Source organism: Gouania willdenowi, unplaced genomic scaffold, assembly GCF_900634775.1.
Source record: "Gouania willdenowi unplaced genomic scaffold, fGouWil2.1 scaffold_346_arrow_ctg1, whole genome shotgun sequence".
NCBI lineage: Eukaryota > Metazoa > Chordata > Actinopteri > Blenniiformes > Gobiesocidae > Gouania > Gouania willdenowi.
Window position 1 is genome coordinate 21,470 of NW_021145109.1, and position 19,759 is coordinate 41,228.

The 19,759-nt window shown below is 38.9% G+C and overlaps 2 protein-coding genes and 2 long non-coding RNA genes across 4 annotated transcripts; all 4 read left to right on the top strand.

Moving 5' to 3' along the window:
• The first annotated feature begins 278 nt into the window (after positions 1 to 278).
• LOC114459795 (uncharacterized) lies at positions 279 to 12,268 on the top strand. The gene is made up of 3 exons (XR_003673466.1): positions 279 to 402; positions 11,961 to 12,036; positions 12,205 to 12,268. It is a non-coding gene; the product is annotated as an uncharacterized LOC114459795 (long non-coding RNA).
• On the top strand, positions 5,936 to 10,214 carry LOC114459794 (uncharacterized). Its single transcript, XM_028441945.1, has 2 exons — positions 5,936 to 7,233; positions 8,511 to 10,214. The coding sequence occupies exons 1-2, from the start codon at positions 6,013 to 6,015 to the stop codon at positions 8,541 to 8,543; spliced, it is 1,254 nt and encodes a 417-aa protein (XP_028297746.1). The 5' UTR covers positions 5,936 to 6,012; the 3' UTR covers positions 8,544 to 10,214.
• Positions 12,263 to 16,826, top strand: LOC114459796 (uncharacterized). The gene is made up of 3 exons (XR_003673467.1): positions 12,263 to 12,321; positions 15,862 to 15,975; positions 16,769 to 16,826. It is a non-coding gene; the product is annotated as an uncharacterized LOC114459796 (long non-coding RNA).
• Positions 16,827 to 17,048: 222 nt separating this feature from the next.
• On the top strand, positions 17,049 to 19,511 carry LOC114459793 (NLR family CARD domain-containing protein 3-like). The gene is made up of 3 exons (XM_028441944.1): positions 17,049 to 17,160; positions 17,360 to 19,166; positions 19,241 to 19,511. Exons 1-3 carry the CDS (start codon positions 17,049 to 17,051, stop codon positions 19,494 to 19,496), a joined length of 2,175 nt encoding a protein of 724 aa, XP_028297745.1. The 3' UTR covers positions 19,497 to 19,511.
• The last annotated feature ends 248 nt before the right edge of the window (positions 19,512 to 19,759 follow it).

The following is a 19,759-nucleotide window of genomic DNA, read 5'->3' on the forward strand; positions in this document are numbered from 1 at the left end:
CATCTATTTCTAGATTCACAGTGTTTATTGTCATGTACACAGTAAGGAAACATGTTTTCCTGAACAATGAAACTCTTACTTTACTGTCTACACTGGACGCCACAAAGATTAGAAACAAACACATTTGACGTAAAGAACAAGACAAAGAAAAGATTAATAACAATAATTATAATAATTAAAAAGTAAAAACGTCATGGACTCTGGGAGCAGCTTCAGGTTGGACTGGCTTCACATATTTTATACTAGGAAGGAATGAGGGCGTGGAAGAGTTCTCACGTCACACACACACACACAGTCACAGAGCAGACGCACACACACACACACACACATTGATGAAGAACTGACCAACATCTGAAACAGGAAGGACAGCAGACCTCCAGGAACAAACTCTGCAGAGAAAAGGTTTGAGTCTGTGTGAGAGAGAGATACATTTATGTATATATAGATATGTCCATGCATGTATGTATATATATATGTACATGTACTGTATGTATATATGTATGTACGGATGTACATGTGTGTCTATATGGATATATGTTTTTATTTTTTTGTCACATACAACACAAAGACAGAGACAATTACAGATAAAATACTATAGATCATAGAAAGTTTTTACAAATCGTAGATATTATAATACAGTAAGTGTGTGTGATATTATAATAATGGTATTGTGCTATTAGAGGGTGAGGGGAGGAGCCAACAACAAGTTAATAATAGACTAATATGTGGGGGAAAGGCAGGGGCGTAGCTCCACATTTTGGGCCCTGGGTACAAACCATATTGTTGGGCCCCTCCTGTAACTTTTTTTTCACCTGGAAACTAAACTAGTATTCTGATATAAACTTTCATTTTTTCTTCACATTAACCCAGGAGTTCTCAACCTTCTTTGGGTCGTGACCCCATTTTAATATCACAAATGTCCAGTGACCCCTGAGACATTTTTATTTCTAGAGTTAGTTTTTGATCATGTTTATTGAAGTGTGTTACAGATACAGAGTAGCCAGGATTATATATTTATATACTGTATTTTATTTGAACTAGATGTATATATTTGAGAACGATTATGTATAGGGTACAGTTATTTGATATTTATTGTGTGTGATGTGTATTTGAAAAACAATAACTCCAAAAACACAATTTTAATCAGTTTTTACCTACCTTTAAGAAAATGGATCCTGTGCTGTTGGAACTGAAAGGTTTCATATTATTCTAACATACTTTTTTTTTAAAAGTTTATCATAGAATAGAACAGAATAGACCTTTATTAATCTCCCAGAAGGAACAAAGTTTAGTATATGAACCAGGATTAGAGCTCAGGTCCCCCTCACAGGAGGCAAGAAACCTACCACTGAGCTAAACCACTGACCTCAAACCTTCCCAACCAGCTTTACTAAAATAATAGAGTAAAAGCAAAGTTCATTGTATGATGACAACATTTTAACAGCAGGCAGAGATCATTCATATTATAATGTGATATTGTTTCTTTTTTCAGATTTAAATGAAACAATATGCTGGAGTTTCCATTAGGGATGCACCCAAATGAAATGGTTTGACCGAAACACTGAAAGAAATTATTATGTAAATTATTAGAGCCATTGCATTTCTGGCTCTGAATGTTACTAACCACTTTAATTAAAACATTGCAATTGTATAAATTAATATTAATGCTTCAAAGAATAAACATATGAACATATTTATTTAGCACTGAAATTCGAATATAAAATAAAATAATAAAATGTTTAACCTGACCCCACTCATACATTAAATAATATTGTACAGGCCTATAACTGATGGAAGAGAGTCACATTAAATATGTTATATAATTAAAACATAAAGTGCATTGAAGTTCTTGATGAAAATCAGCTTCTATTGGTTTTATTTATTATTCAAACATATTCTTTAGACGCACACACAGCTCTGTGTACATTTCTTGTGCATGCTGGTTTAATTTTAATGGTCTTTAAAACGTGGACCATGTACAGTCGTGATGAAGTTCAGACATGCACTGACAGCGGAATTGTGTCACAAATATAACGTCATATAAAACCAGATGCTATTGACATGCTGCCATGTTCCAGATTGCTGTGTAGTGGTCTGTGTAGTGTGTAGGGGTCTTTGTTAATGGTAGATACATGTAACTACAGTGTCTACGTGACACACAAACATAAAACACACTTACTGCTGCATCAACTCTGCTCAGAAAACTCTTTAGTGCTCAAATGTATTAAATACAGACGCTCTGTGAGTCCACGGACAAGTTGGTCAGTTTCTAGACAAGCGCGCGCTGACCACGGTGTTTTCTCCCATCATCACATCATTAGCTTGTTTCACATGTTCATTTGTTGTGGTGAACTGCCATGAAGTGTCGTAATGTGTGCACTGTGTCTGATGCACTGATGTATATTCTTCTTGCTTTTCAACTGTAATCCACCAAAGTAATCTCTATTTTTATTAAAAAAAAACCTGTAATCTGATTACATGTTTTTTAATATACTGTAAAGGACCCACTTCATAAATAGCTACACTTAAATATATAAATACATAAATACACTAACTGATCAAAGGCTTTCTAAAGCATCTAAAGCACAGGTGTCAAACTTAAAGGAGACAAATCATGGTTTTAAATCCTTCCTTTTTACATATAAATCATACAGTTGTGGTCTATATAAAGCGGAACTGCAATGCTTGGGTCTGAATTCCTCATTATTACAGCTCCACCCCTTTTCTACCCCTTTTCTGATGTGCTTCTGAGAGCAACTCGTTTTGGTGCGGTCTCTTTAAATGCAAATGAGACACTCCATACCCCGCCCCCTCTTCAGGTGACACTCGGTTGAACTCCACCCTGCTCGGCCATTTTTGTAGTTTGATAGAAGAGATACGGCTATGTAGCGGCGCATAAACTTTTTATTCAGAGGTTATTTACAAAATGTCAACAACAGAAGACTTGTCCATCCAGCCTTACATGTTCCAGCCAGAGTCTGACCCGGCGGAGCGAGATGAAAATGAAGATGATGAACCTGCATAACCCTAACAAGTGAGCTAACACAAGCACCGAGCTAACGCTAGTGCCAAGCTAACGTCACGAAATGCATTTTAATACAGTCTTTTCAAAGACAAAAACGGCAAAATGAAATGACTAATGAAAACTTTAGACTTAAATTAAATCACGTAGGCCATATCATCAAGGATCTAAAACGAGCACACAGCACTAACATATGAAGACGGTGCAACTGCTAATGCTAACAAAACAATGACAGGGACGTCTTATCATCACTTTTTAGCGTTATTTACAGCTTACCGAAGTGCTCTGTTCATCGTCTCCAAAGATAGAAGGAATTGAACCCTCAATCAGACAAAGTCTTTCTGTAAATCCTTCTTTATACCGGCGAAGCGGTCATCCTTGAAGTGCTTCGAGCACACAAAAATGACCTTACCCACAGATGTGGGTACATTTCTGTGAAAAATAAAACTCAACCAGGCACTTTGAAAAGGTTCTGATGCTGGGAGACGGTGTAATGAAGCGTGTGGGTTACTACATCAAACAACCAAACATTTTGACTTATCCTCTCGTAACTTCTGCATCCTTGAGCTTGGACTACAAAATAAAAGCGAGAAATAAAAATGGTGGATTGCTCGAAGTGTTGGGCCTGGAGTTGATGTACTTATTTGGCACTTCCGCTGCAAATACTGTGATGTAATAGTTCAAAAAACGTAATAGAGAATAGAAAAATCAAAACAGATTGAAAAATATGAGCAAAACAGAATATAAAGATATCTACGGAGCACCTGAAGAGACAAATTTGATTTTTTTCTGTACTTCTAAGCACTCTAAATATACAACAAAATGCATTTAAGGGCTAAAAAAGTGGATTTAGCATGATATGTCCCCTTTAAGGCCCGGGGGCCAAATCTGGTCCTTTAGAGCATCTATTTCTAGATTCACAGTGTTTATTGTCATGTACACAGTAAGGAAACATGTTTTCCTGAACAATGAAACTCTTACTTTACTGTCCATACTGGACGCCACAAAGATTAAAAACAAACACATTTGAAGTAAAGAACAAAACTAAACAATAACAATAATTATAATAATTAAAATGTAAAAACGTCATGGACTCTGGGAGCAGCTTCAGGTTGGACTGGTTTCACATATTTTATACTGGGAAGGAATGAGGGCGTGGAAGAGTTCTTACGTCACACACACACACACACACACACGCACACACACACACACACACACACACACACACACACACACTGATGAAGAACTGACCAACATCTGAAACAGGAAGGACAGCAGACCTCCAGGAACAAACTCTGCAGAGAAAAGGTTTGAGTCTGTGTGAGAGAGAGATACATTTATGTATATATAGATATTATGTCCATGCATGTATGTATATATACATATGTACATGTACTGTATGTATAAATGTATGTACGGATGTACATGTGTGTCTATATGTATACATGTTTTTATTTTTTTGTCACATACAACACAAAGACAGAGACAATTACAGATAAAATACTATAGATCATAGAAAGTTTTTACAAATTGTAGATATTATAATACAGTAAGTGTGTGATATTATAATAATTATAATAATGGTATTGTGCTATTAGAGGGTGAGGGGAGGAGACAACAACAAGTTAATAATAGACTAATATGTGGGTGAAATGCAGGGGCGTAGCTCCACATTTTGGGCCCTGGGTACAAACCATATTGTTGGGCCCCTCCTGTAACTTTTTTTTCACCTGGAAACTAAACTAGTATTCTGATATAAACTTTCGTTTTTTCTTCACATTAACCCAGGAGTTCTCAACCTTCTTTGGGTCGTGACCCCATTTTAATATCATAAATGTCCAGTGACCCCTGAGACATTTTTATTTCTAGAGTTAGTTTTTGATCATGTTTATTGAAGTGTGTTACAGATACAGAGTAGCCAGGATTATATATTTATATACTGTATTTTATTTGAACTAGATGTATATATTTGAGAAAGATTATGTATAGGGTACAGTTATTTGATATTTATTGTGTGTGATGTGTATTTGAAAAACAATAACTCCAAAAACACAATTTTAATCAGTTTTTACCTACCTTTAAGAAAATGGATCCTGTACTGTTGGAACTGAAAGGTTTCATATTATTCTAACATACTTTTTTTTTAAAGTTTATCATAGAATAGAATAAAATAAAATAGAATAGACCTTTATTAATCTCCCAGAAGGAACAAAGTTTAGTATATGAACCAGGATTAGAGCTCAGGTCTCCCTCACAGGAGGCAAGAAACCTACCACTGAGCTAAACCTCTGACCTCAAACCTTCACAACCAGCTTTACTAAAATAATAGAGTAAAAGCAAAGTTCATTGGATGATGACAACATTTTAACAGCAGGCAGAGATCATTCATATTATAATGTGATATTGTTTCTTTTTTCAGATTTAAATGAAACAATATGCTGGAGTTTCCATTAGGGATGCACCCAAATGAAATGGTTTGACCGAAACACTGAAAGAAATTATTATGTAAATTATTAGAGCCATTGCATTTCTGGCTCTGAATGTTACTAACCACTTTAATTAAAACATTGCAATTGTATAAATTAATATTAATGCTTCAAAGAATAAACAATTAAACATATGAACATATTTATTTAGCACTGAAATTCCAATATAAAATAAAATAATAAAATGTTTAACCTGACCCCACTCATACATTAAATAATATTGTACAGGCCTATAACTGATGAAAGAGAGTGTTGGAGTATGTTCTCAATCAGCCTTGTCTGTGTGATGTTATATGTTTCTTTTAGCACTTTATTTTGATAGGCACGGAACGTGGTTCTAGATCCTGCTGAGTGTGTTTTTACTTCCTTTGTTTTGTGAGTATTTCCGGTTCCGTTTGAGCGGGAAGATGTTTTAGTTTACTTCCGTTATGTTCTGATGAGGATGCCAGAACTAAGTTGAGAATAAAGACTACTCAAACGAGAAACGTGTGGTTCACTGAAAGAATGAGCAACGAGGCTGAACACGCAACAGGTTATGGGCCCAGGCACAGCACAGGAGGCCGATGGCACAGACTGGTTTTCGACGGAGACGAAAACCACTACGAAATATGGGAGGTAAAATTCCTTGCTTACTTGAGAACGCTGGGATTAAAAGATACCATCCTATCGGCTGATAACCCAGACCGAGAGAAAAACGAGGAGTGCTATGCAGAGCTAATACAGTTCCTCGACGATAAAAGCCTGTCGTTGGTGATGAGAGATGCTGCAGATAACGGCCGGAAAGCGCTCCATATACTACGCGGCCATTACGCCAGCCACGGTAAACCGAGAATCATCGCTCTTTACACAGAGCTCACCTCCCTGTTAAAAGACCCTGGGGAAACAGTGACAGATTATATTTTACGTGCTGAAAAAGCAGCAACGTCTCTGAGAAATGCAAATGAGGTGATAAGTGACGGACTGATCATAGCAATGATCCTAAAGGGGCTTCCGGAGTCATACAAGCCTTTTGCTATTCACACAACTCAGAGCAGTGAAGAATTAACATTTATCCAGTTTAAAAGCAGACTGAGAAGCTACGAAGAGACAGAAAAGTTTGAAAACAAACTGAAGTCAGACAATGTGATGAAAGTAGACATGACAGCTGTAACCTGCTACAATTGTGGAAATCGTGGGCATATGGCGAGAGACTGCCGTCAAAAGAGTACACCAAAATGGTGTAACTACCACAGAAGCACAACCCACAGTGATGAGACATGCAGAAGAAGAGCCAAACGGAAGGACGACGCCAAGCAGACTTCAGAGAAGCAGGACAACTACGAGGAGGATCAGACGATGGTATTCAAAGCCAGCCAGGATCTTCTACCTGATAACATCAAACTTAATGGCATCATGGTGGACTGTGGAGCCACATCACATATCATTACAGATGAGGAGCAGTTCACACAATTTGACAAGACCTTCGACCCAAATAAGCACTTTATGGAGTTGGCGGATGGAAGCAAGATGAACAATGTTGCACTGAAGCGGGGTGATGCACAGATTAAGCTGCTGAACTCTGAGGGGAAGTATGTTAGAGTCACTCTTAAAAATGCTTTGCTAATCCCATCCTATCCACAGAGCATTTTTTCAGTGCAAGCAGCTACAGCCCATGGAGCCAGTGTGACCTTCATGGAAGGACAAAATGAACTCCTGTGTAAGGATGGAACTGTGTTCCCAATCGAGGTACATGAGAGACTGTATTATCTGAAAAATAACAATGAAAAATGCATTGAGAGGCATTTTACTGATGTGATCTGTGATGATAAAGTTAAACTAGCCTGTGATGTCAAAACATGGCATCAAATATTAGGACACTGTAATGTAAATGATGTTCTGAACTTACAAAATGTCGTTGAGGGCATGAAAGTCACTGACAACAGTAAAATAGAGTGTGACATATGCACAGAAGGAAAATTCATTAACAGCAGAAACAAAGAATCAGATGTTAAAGCTGGAGCACCACTACAGTTAGTCCATACGGACTTATCAGGCCCCATTGATCCTGCAGGCTTAGAGGGACACAGATATGCAATTTGTTTTACTGATGATTTCTCTGGATTAGCGACTGTCTATTTTCTGAAAAACAAGAGTGATACAACTAAAGCAACACAGAAATTTCTAGCTGACTGTGCACCTTATGGCAATGTTAAGTGCATTAGATCGGACAACGGTACTGAATACACAAGTGATTCATTTCAAACACTGCTCAGAGAAAAGGGTATCAGACACGAGACCTCATCACCATACTCCCCACATCAAAATGGAACAGCAGAAAGACAGTGGAGGACGCTATTTGAGATGGGAAGGTGCATGTTGTTAGAAAAGGGTTTGCCAAAAGAACTATGGCCTTATGCAGTACAGTGCGCTGCCCACATTCGCAACAGGTGCTACAATAACCGAACTAAAAGTACCCCATATTACATGATGACTGGAAGAAAACCTAATCTGTCTAAAATGTGGATTTTTGGATCAAACTGTTACACTTACAATGACAATCACAAGAAATTAGACTCAAAAGGGGAAAAAGGAATGTTTGTAGGATACAGCAAAAACAGCCCAGCCTACTTAGTGTATCACCCACAGACAAGAAAAGTGTCCAGACACAGACTAGTGAAGTTCATTAAAGAAAATGGCGTTAATCAACAAACACAGACAAATGAGTGGGAAGTAGAAACCCAGGAAAAACAGACAGACAAAAGACACGTTGAGACTCTGTTAATCCAAGGCATCACTGAAAACATCAATGCAGGTGAAGATGAGGAAAACACTCTAGATGAAACACAAAATGAGAATTTTTCTGATAACATGATAGGAAATAAAAATGAAGATGAGGAAAACAAAACAAAACAAAATGACCGGTATCCGAAAAGAGAGAAAAGACCACCAAAATACTTTGAGGATTACGTACCAGATTCCAAAATCAAAGATGTAACACAAATAACTGTTGATTTTTGTTACAGGGCTGTGTGCGGTATCCCTCAAACATTCAGTGAGGCTCAAAAATCAACACAATCAGAAAGATGGAAACAAGCAATGACAGAAGAGATAAACTCACTTAAAGAAAATGATACATTTGAACTGAGCATTTTACCAAAAGGTAGAAACACAGTGGGAGGAAAGTGGGTTTATACCATCAAAGAAAATGAAGAGAAAGAAAAGATCTTCAAAGCTAGATATGTAGCAAAGGGCTACAGCCAAACAGAAGGTATAGATTACCACGAAACCTTTGCACCAACAGCAAACATCACATCTGTGAGAGTGTTAATGCAGTTAGCAGTTCAAAACAACCTTAAAGTACATCAGATGGATGTCAAAACAGCTTTCTTGCACGCTCCAATTGATGAAGAAATTTACATAGAACAGCCAGAGGGCTATGAAGAACACACAGGAACAGGAGAGAAGTATGTGTACAAATTAAAGAAATCCCTGTATGGGTTAAAACAATCAGGAAGAAACTGGTACAAACTTTTAAATGACCATCTCGAACAAAACGATTTTGAAAGGAATCCTGCTGATCATTGTGTTTACAGAAAACAAACAGAAAATGCCAGTGTTATTGTTCTCATTTGGGTGGATGATTTGATCATTGCTGCAAGCAGCATTGATTTTTTGAACAATTTCAAAGAAACGATGAGATCCAAATTTAACATGAAAGATTTGGGCAAAATAAATTATTTTTTAGGTATACATTTTAAGCAAGAAGAAGATGAAATTAAAATGAGCCAAAAGAAATACGTCCTGAAAGTGTTGGAAAAATACAGAATGTCAGATTCCAAACCGAGATCCACCCCATGTGAGCAAAGTGCTAATTTAAATGAAAATAATGGGGATGACAAAACAAACACTGTAAATCCTACACACTATCGTGAGATAGTAGGTAGTCTGATTTATGCAATGACCTGCACCAGACCAGACATCAGTTGGGTAGTGAGTAAACTATCCCAAACATTAGCTAAACCTGCGACAGAAGACCTGGTGAATGCTAAACATGTTTTAAGATACCTCAAAGGTACATGTGACTATGAGCTAACATTCAAGAAAAACAACGAAGACTTGAACCTCATTGCATACAGTGACTCGGACTGGGCATCCTCAGTTGAGGACAGACGCAGCACCACAGGCTATTGTTTTAGCTTAACATCACAAGGTCCAGCTATTTCTTGGAAATCCAGGAAACAGCCAACTGTAGCTCTTTCCACATGTGAGGCTGAGTACATTGCTTTGACAGCCACTACTCAAGAAAGCATGTATCTAACCCAACTGTTAAATGGCATTGACAACAAAAAGTACAGCTGTACAAAAATCCATGGTGATAATCAAGGGGCAATCGCATTGTGTAAAAATCCTGTGAACAGACAGAGATCTAAACATATTGATGTAAAGTACCATTTCATACGTGATGCGTTGAAAGAAGGGAAAATCAATGTGATGTACTGTCCATCTGAAAACATGGTTGCCGACATCCTTACCAAACCTGCACCCAAAGCTAAGTTTGTTAAATTCAAAAAATGGTTCTTTGGACACTAAATACTGTGAAGCAAGGATGATGAGAACAAGGGGGAGTGTTGGAGTATGTTCTCAATCAGCCTTGTCTGTGTGATGTTATATGTTTCTTTTAGCACTTTATTTTGATAGGCACGGAACGTGGTTCTAGATCCTGCTGAGTGTGTTTTTACTTCCTTTGTTTTGTGAGTATTTCCGGTTCCGTTTGAGCGGGAAGATGTTTTAGTTTACTTCCGTTATGTTCTGATGAGGATGCCAGAACTAAGTTGAGAATAAAGACTACTCAAACGAGAAACGTGTGGTTCACTGAAAGAATGAGCAACGAGGCTGAACACGCAACAGAGAGTCACATTAAATATGTTATATAATTAAAACATAAAGTGGATTGAAGTTCTTGATGAAAATCAGCTTCTATTGGTTTTATTTATTATTTAAACATATTCTTTAGACGCACACACAGCTCTGTGTACATTTCTTGTGCATGCTGGTTTAATTTTAATGATCTTTAAAACGTGGACCATGTACAGTCGTGATAAAGTTCAGACATGCACTGACAGCAGAATTGTGTCACAAATATAATGTCGTATAAAACCAGATGCTATTGACGTGCTGCCATGTTCCAGATTGCTGTGTAGTGGTCTGTGTAGTGTGTAGGGGTCTGTGTGGTGTGTAGGGGTCTGTGTAGTGTGTAGGGGTCTGTGTAGTGTGTAGGGGTCTGTGTAGTGTGTAGGGGTCTGTGTAGTGTGTAGGGGTCTGTGTAGTGTGTAGGGGTCTGTGTAGTGTGTAGTGGTCTGTGTAGTGTGTAGGGGTCTTCGTTAACGGTAGATACATGTAACTACAATCAATCAATCAATCAATCAATCTTTATTTGTATAGCGCCAAATCATAACCAATGGTATCTCAAGGCACTTTACAGTAGAGCAGTCTTAGGGACGGACTCTTCATTTTATGGATACACACATATGCATAAATACGTACATACAACTACATACAACTACAGTGCCTACGTGACACACAAACATAAAACACACTTACTGCTCCATCAACTCTGCTCAGAAAACTCTTTAGTGCTCAGATGTATTAAATACAGACGCTCTGTGAGTCCACGGACAAGTTGGTCAGTTTCTAGACAAGCGCGCGCTGACCACGGTGTTTTCTCCCATCATCACATCATTAGCTTGTTTCACATTTTCATTTGTTGTGGTGAACTGCCATGAAGTGTCGTAATGTGTGCACTGTGTATGATACACTGATGTATATTCCTCTTGCTTTTCAACTGTAATCCACCAAAGTAATCTCTATTTTTATTAAAAAAAAACCTGTAATCTGATTACATGTTTTTTAATATACTGTAATGGATTACCATTACATGTTTTTTGTATCCATATTCCTTAATGCCGTGAATTGTAATCCGTTACTCCCCTATTCTGCAAATAGTATATAAATACATACAGTACCTACACACATACTGTACACACTTAAACACATATGTAGTGAGAGGAAAAATTAAGGGGAAAAAAACAGCTGGTATTTTTTTCCAAAGCAATGTGATCTGACAGAAGGTTCTTCCAGTGGATGATTTGTTTGTACTTTTTACATTTCTAGTTAATGAGGATAGTATATATATGGATATATGTAAAACCCTGTACATAACTGTTTCTCCTTTTATAACACTTAGAACATAATTGTACATTTTGTTATAGATACAGTATGTATAGTGAATCTCTATTTTTAATATTTATTCTGTTTGTGTGAACATCGTTCTATGTCACACTTGGTTTGGCAACGTAAACTAGTGTGTGTGTGTGTGTGTGTGTGTGTGTGTGTGTGTGTGTGTGTGTGTGTGTGTGTGTGTGTGTGTGTGTGTGTGTGTGTGTGTGTGTGTGTGTGTGTGTGTGTGTGTGTAGGTAGGTGTAGGTGTGTTTCTGCTATGGATCAGGACACGGTGAAGGAACAACATGAGATCCAGACTGAAGCTCAGAGGTGAGACCACGTCAGAGCTCAGCACTCACACCTCTGTACATCAGTGTTACACTGTGTGTGTGTGTGTGTGTGTGTGTGTGTGTGTGTGTGTGTGTGTGTGTGTGTGTGTGTGTGTGTGTGTGTGTGTGTGTGTGTGTGTGTGTGTGTGTGTGTGTGTGTGTTTTCAAGAACCAGGACGCAGCTCACACCTGGACCTGGACCTGGACCCAGCTGTGTGTCCTTTAGAAGTGACCAGTCCATGGACAGACACCTTGACTTCAAAGGAGGTCCATCTACTGACCCACAGTGAGTCCACATAAAGAAGGTTGCTGGTTGACTTCCTGATGGTCCAGGGGCCTCATTTATTGATCCGTTCATAGAACTGGTTCTAAATACGTTCAGACCAATGAAATGTAGAATGTGCACCAGTACAAAAAGAATCAGTATTTATGAAGCGTGTGGACAGAGGTCGTACACACAGCAGTGTTGATTCATCTCTCAGTCCATGTGGACTAAAGTGTCAATCACTTTTCTTTGTTTTCACACTAAATACAGTCACCAACTACGTATTTCCTCAGTCACTAGTTATTATTATTAATAATTATACATTATTATAATTAATTCACCACCTGATAAACACTAAACTTTTACAGCACATTTTTCAAACACTAACACACTTTAGGACCAATGCTTGTTAACAATATAAAATAAACTGTATTAATCTCTGATCAATGAATGGATCATATACTGTGTGGTAAACAGAGGAGATAAACACGTATATTTATATAAACATATTATTACTGATGGTTTAAACACATGGAGGCTGTGATCATCTCCATAAAAAGTACAGGATACTTTACAGTTTTTTATTGATAACAATCATTGGTGGAAAGTGAAGTCACATGATCTAAACTCTAACACATGTCCATCTGTCCAAAGCACAAATGTTGTTAATTACTGTAAATGACTGATTTAGTTTTTATTACATCATATACAATCATGTAGAACCATCAAAGATCTTATTTTATAATCAAACCTGACATAAATCATTCAAAGTTAAAGATCAGATGTATTTAATGTAATGCTCTTTGTTGTTAGTATTGTGTAGTTCAGTGTGTGTTTCCATGGTAACACTATGTGTTAGTGTTGTGGTTCAATGAGCTTCTGTTGAGACGTGTATGAAGTGTTTAGTTGATGATGAGATTAACTGTTGATCTGAGATCATGATGGACATGTGTTAGAGTTCAGATCATGTGACTTCACTTTGCACCAATGATTGTTAGCAACAAGACATGCCTCTAATTGACCATATATGGTAGCAGCATCACTTTAAGAATGAGTGAACAGTGGATTCTGACACGACCAAAGCTATAAATATGTGTGTGTGTGTGTGTGTGTGTGTGTGTGTGTGTGTGTACTGGTTCTACATATTTTCTACAGTGAAGTAATGAGGGTGTGTTAGAGTCCCAACATGTGACCAAACAATGAGTGAAAACTACTCATGTTGGTGGTTAAAGTTACCAGCAAATGGTTTATCAGGTTATCAGTATAGTTGTGCTTAAAAACAATTTGTATGTATATGACATGTACATCATATTAATATGAAAGTATTTTATATTTATGACACAAATGTCATCAAATACTTTTAGAGTGGCAATATATAGTGGTTAGCACGTCCGCCTCACAGCAAGAAGGTTCTGGGTTCAAGCCCTGGGGTGGACACCTGGGTCCTTTCTGTGTAGAGTTTGCATGTTCTCCCTGTGCTGCGTGGGTTTCCTCCAGGTACTCTGGCAATCCACAATCCACAATCCAAAAACATGACTGTAAGGTTGATTGGAGTCTCTAAATTGGATGAAAATGGATGGATGGATGTACATATTATATATTAATGCTGTCCTAGGTAAAATAATTGTTCTTCTTTCTTTATACTATACGATATATGATTTAAAAAGCTTTTTAAACTGGTTTATGTTGGTGCTTTGTTTTATTTCATCCTTTAGACAGTTCCATAATTTAACCCTTGATATTGTTATACTCATCTTTTTCAATGTTGTTCTAGCATATTGTATGTTTACATGTAGTTTTACTCTTAAATTATATTCTCCTTCTCTCTCTAAAAATCTTTTCTCAACCCTTTTGGAAGTGAACCTTTACTTGTTTTATAAATCATTTGGACAGTTTAGAGTTTGATGAGATCTGGAGTTTTAAATCTGGTGTTTTTAACAATAATCCATGTGTGTGTTCTCTGTATCCTGCGTTATGTGTCAGTCTGATGGATCTTTTTACATTGTGAATAATGGTTGGATGTTCGTCATGTATGTATTTCCTCAAACTTCAAGATAGTAAATTAAATATGGTAAAACAAGTGTACAATAAAGAGTGTGCAATGTTTTTTTTTTTTTTTTTATTAAGAATTAGCCTTGTTTTGCCCAGAACAGCAATAGAAATACTCCTCACCATCTTCCCTTTAATGTATTTAATGTGTGACTTCCAGTAGATCCCGTGGTCCAAGATCACACCAAAAAATGTGACTTTGTTCACTCTTTCTATGTTAATATTGTCTGTATTTACTTTTACATCTATATATTTTTTTTTTCTGATTTCCAAATAACATAAAATTAGTTTTTTAGGTTTAATGGTAATTTATTATTTCTTTAGTTTACACATCTCCATAGTGACCATCCTCAAGAGCTGCCATCAGTCCACATCAGTACAAAGCATATTGGTATCATCTGCAAATAACACATATTTTAGTTTTTCACTTACTTTACAAATTACATTCATATACATTATGAAAATTTTTTGCCCCAAAACTGACCCCTGTGGTACCCCACATTTAATATTTAAACAACATGATGTGTTCTGTTATATCTGTACAAACTGTTTTCTGTTGCATAAATAACTTTTTATCCAGTCCAAAACATTACATTACATTACCCCTTTTCCTTTTTTCTTATAAGTACAGTATATTGTAGTAAACTGTATCAAACGCCTTCTTTAGATCTGAGAACACTCAATACCAGGTTATTTTTTTTATTAAATCTGTTAGTGCTTGTGCTGTTGATCAATTATTCCTGAAACCAAACTACCTATATGTTAATAATTCTTTTTTTTTTTTTTTACAAAACCATCAAATCTATTTATAAATATGATAAATTGATAAAGCGTTGCCTCGGCTCCTTGTGACAGTGAGACATATAATAATAATAATAATAATAATAATAATAATAATAATAATATATTACATCAAAGACGAAACAGGCAAACACATATGACACCAATCCATGTACTGATTGTTCTTTGGTTATTTAGTTTCAATTATTTTTTTTTTTTTAAGTATTATGAAGTTTGTTTCCAATTTGAGGGTCACTTGGTACCAGCAACAATTGTTGGATGTTAACGGTATTGTACAAGTTACAAGTTTAAATATTACACATTGCATTCTCCAAATGTGTTCCAAAAGTCACATGCACAGAGACAGCCAATAGAATGTCCTGGTTTGATGACACACACATACGGATGTTGATACAGACACAGAATAGATTACATACAGACAACTATGTTTACAAATACTTATTCTACACTCGGATTGAAACACAGACACAGAGATCAAAATACAGACACACAGATTGGATAAAACACATAAATAGTTTTGTTGCAAAAATAGCCCCAATTCACTGTTTTACCACTAGGTGTTTATATTATATTTAGATTTACACCTGTTTCTACACTCACACACAACTTTATCAATAACATATTTTGATTTGAATGATCTGTGCTTATCAACATGTAATAAATGAGGCTTCAGATTCTTCACACTCACAACTCTGTATGTGTTTGAACCAGAACTGAGCCCAGACTAAGTGGACCTGGACCTGAACCCAGTTGTGTGTCCTTTAGAAGTAACAAGTCCATGGGCAGACCCATTGACTTCAAAGGACGACAATTGACTGACCCACAGTAAGTGAACATAAATAAGGTGTCACGATGGGGTTTTATTTTGGAGGGCAGGCAGGAGATCGTGGACTCCCTTCCAGCAGCTTTCTCCTGCTGATTGGCCTCCAGCTGCAATTGATTAGCTGGGTATAAATGTGGAGGCTTGGGTTCACTTCAATGCTGGGACATTGCTACTTGCTTCTGGCTGTGACTATGGTTCTTGGTTTTACTTTTTGTTGTGTTTCTCGTTTGCCTCCCTGGACTGACCATGCCTGTGACTACAATAAATTCTGGTAAAATGCACCTGAGCTTCGCCTCCGTCCCTGCATTTGGGTCTGCACCCACACATGCCCGTGACATAAGGTTGTTTGTTTTCTTCCTGATGGTCCAGGTTCTTCACACTCCACACTGATAAAGCATCAGTAAACATGACTCATCAATTTTGATGGACTATGTTTGTTATTTGAAGTGGTGTTGATGTAAATCTCAGCAAACAGTGGAAGGTGAAAGAGAAAAGGCTTTGTAGGAATGGTCTCCAGTGTGTAGGTGAGTCTTAGACAGTGTGTGATCTTCAGATTAGTGAAGGATTGAATCCAAATAAAGCCTCAGTCCAACAGACTTGTTCTCCTGTTCAGTGGAAACATGCTGAGATGTTCCACACGTGAGCTGAGCTCCAAAGGCTGCTCTACACTCACTGCACTGAGGCTCTGCAGGACATCACCCACTGTTACTGATGTTCACATGATGTTAGCAAAGCTTCCTGTGCTTTCCTCCAGCTGCTCCTCAGCATGTCTGAGTGTCTGTGTCTTCTCCACAGCAGCTTGGAGGGTGTGGATGGTTCCTCTGGAGCTGAGCCTGACTCCCTCTTTACGGTGTGTACGTCTACAAAGACACTAAACCTGTGTCAGTCTGTGATCAAACTACTGTACACACACACACACACACACACAGATGATTGGAGCAGGGCTTCACTCATCACCTTTAATGTGTTTGTGTTCCAGCTGCTGGAGGACAACATCATCAGCTTTGTTAAGGCTGAACTCAAACACATGCAGAAGATTGTGGATGGAGATGATCCAGAGTGCTCAGAGAGTCAGATGGAGGATGAAGATGAGGAGCAGAGGAGGAGCAGGGAGGCCTTTCTGAACATCACACTGTATTTCCTGAAGAGGATGAAGCAGGAGGAGCTGGCTGAGCGTCTGCAGAGCAGTAAGAGCATGTGAACATCTTCACTGTGAGGAACATCACATGAAGGACACAAAGCTGGCTTTTCTTTTTCAAAGCACAATTCAATCAGTCACATTTAATCTGAGGAACCATCCAGACTGAGAACATCACACACTTTGATCTCCAATGTCCAAACCTGCTCTGACTTCTCCACTCTAACATTAAGTTTGTCTTCATTCAGGAACAAAGGCTCATCAATACCAACGTGAGCTGAAGTCCAAGCTGAAGAAGAAATTCCAGTGTGTGTCTGAGGGCGTAGCTAAAGCAGGAAGTCCAACCCTCCTGAAGGAGATTTTCACAGAGCTCTACATCACAGAGGGAGGGGGTGGAGAGGTCAACCAGGAACACGAGGTTATACAGATAGAAACAGCATCCAGGAGATCAAACACAGCAGAAAGAGCCATCACACTAGAAGAGCTCTTTAAAGCCCCTCCTGGAAGACCTCGACCAATCAGGACAGTGATGACAAAGGGCGTGGCTGGCATTGGGAAAACACTCTTAACACACAAGTTCACTGTGGACTGGGCTGAAGACAAAGCCCAGCAGGAGGTCCACTTCACATTCCCACTAACCTTCAGAGAGCTGAACGTGCTGAGGGGGAGGAGCTTCAGCTTGGTGGGACTTGTTGATCACTTCTTCTCTGGAAGCAAAGAAGCAGGAATTTGCAGCTTCCAGGACTTCCTGGTTTTGTTCATCTTGGATGGTCTGGATGAGTGTCGGCTCCCTCTGGACTTCCTCAGCACTCAGACCCTGACTGATGTCTCAGAGTCCACCTCAGTGGAGGTTCTGCTAATAAACCTCATCAGAGGAGAACTGCTTCCATCAGCCCTCCTCTGGATAACCACACGGCCTGCAGCAGCCAATCAGATCCCTCCTGAGTGTGTGGACATGGTGACAGAGGTCAGAGGGTTCACTGACCTTCATAAGGAGGAGTACTTCAGGAGGAGGTCCACAGATAAAGAGCAGGTCAGCAGGATCATGTCCCACATCACGACGTGTCGTAGCCTCCACATCATGTGCCACATCCCGCTCTTCTGCTGGATCACTGCTACAGTTCTGGAGGACATGTTGAAGAGCAGAGAGGAGGGAGAGCTGCCCAGGACTCTGACTCAGATCTACAGCCACTATGTGGTCCTTCAGAACAAAGTCAAGATGGTGAAGTTTAATGGAGGAGCTGCCACAGATCAACACTGGAGTCCACAGAGCAGGAAGATGATGGAGTCTCTGAGAAAACTGGCTTTTGAGCAGCTGCAGAAAGGAAAGCTGATTTTCTATGAGAGTGACCTGACAGAGTGTGGCATGGACCTCAGAGCAGCCTCAGTGTGCTCAGGAGTGTTCACACAGGTCTTCAGAGAGGAGAGCAGCCTGTACCAGGACAAGGTGTTCACCTTCATCCACCTGAGCCTTCAGGAGTTTCTGGCTGCTCTTCACGTCCATCAGACCTTCATCAGCTCTAAAGTCAACCTGCTGGAACATCAACCACAGAAGAAGAAGAGCTTCAAGATGTCTACAATTCAAAAACCAACTCTGAACCTTCTCCACCAGAGTGCTGTGGACGAGGCCTTACAGAGTCCAAACGGACACTTGGACTTGTTCCTCCGCTTTTTGCTGGGTCTTTCACTGCCGACCAATCAGAGGCTCCTACAAGGCCTGCTGACACAAACAGGAAGTGACTCACAGAACAATCAGAAAACAGTTAAATACATCAAGAAGAAGCTGAGTGAGAGTTTGTCCACAGAGAGAAGCATCAACCTGTTCCACTGTCTGAATGAAGTGAATGATCACTCTCTGCTGGAGCAGATCCAACAGTCCATGAGATCAGGATGTCTCTCCACAGAGAAACTTTCTCCTGCTCAGTGGTCAGCTCTGGTCTTCATCTTACTGTCATCACAAGAACATCTGGATGTCTTTGACCTGAAGAGATTCTCTCCTTCAGAGGATACTTTTCTGAAGCTACTCCCAGTGATCAAAGCCTCCAAGAAAGTGGAGTATGTGACTTTAGAACATGTCTTTAATTCTGTCACAGACAAACATCTGTAAGGTTTCTCTGATTCTTCATCAGGTTGAGTTTCTGTGGTCTCTCAAAGAGAATCTGTGCAGCTCTGTCCTCAGTCCTCAGCTCTCAGTCCTCCAGTGTGAAACATCTGGACCTGAGTAACAATGATCTGCAGGATTCAGGAGTGAAGCTGCTGTGTGAAGGACTGAAGAGTCCTCACTGTAAACTGGACTATCTCAGGTCAGTTAATCACATGTTCCATCAATATTGTCCTGTTCCTCATCTCCTCACTTGTTTCCTGAGTTGTGGATGTTTTTTCTGAATCCAGTCTGTCAGGTTGTGTCATCACAGAGGTGGGCGGGGCTTCTCTGGCAGCAGCTTTGAGCTCCAACTCCTCCAGTGTGAGAGAGCTGGACCTGAGCTACAACCATCCAGGAGACTCAGCAGTGAAGCTGCTCTCTCAGAGACTGAACACTCTGAGGTGAGACACATCACAGCAGCTCATCACATGTTCACATCAATCCCCATCACATGTGTGACAGAGAGCTGTATCAGAGGAATGTGATGAAGGTGTGAGAGGTGGGA

Bases quoted from the DNA above. Each gene is read 5' to 3' on its own strand.
- LOC114459794 (XM_028441945.1), top strand. From the start codon at position 6,013: ATGAGCAACGAGGCTGAACACGCAACAGGTTATGGGCCCAGGCACAGC. The intron at 7,234-8,510 runs GTACATGAGAGA...TTTTTGTTACAG, and splicing joins GAACTGTGTTCCCAATCGAG to GGCTGTGTGCGGTATCCCTC.
- LOC114459793 (XM_028441944.1), top strand. From the start codon at position 17,049: ATGGAGGATGAAGATGAGGAGCAGAGGAGGAGCAGGGAGGCCTTTCTG. The intron at 17,161-17,359 runs GTAAGAGCATGT...GTCTTCATTCAG, and splicing joins GGCTGAGCGTCTGCAGAGCA to GAACAAAGGCTCATCAATAC. The intron at 19,167-19,240 runs GTATGTGACTTT...ATTCTTCATCAG, and splicing joins AAAGCCTCCAAGAAAGTGGA to GTTGAGTTTCTGTGGTCTCT.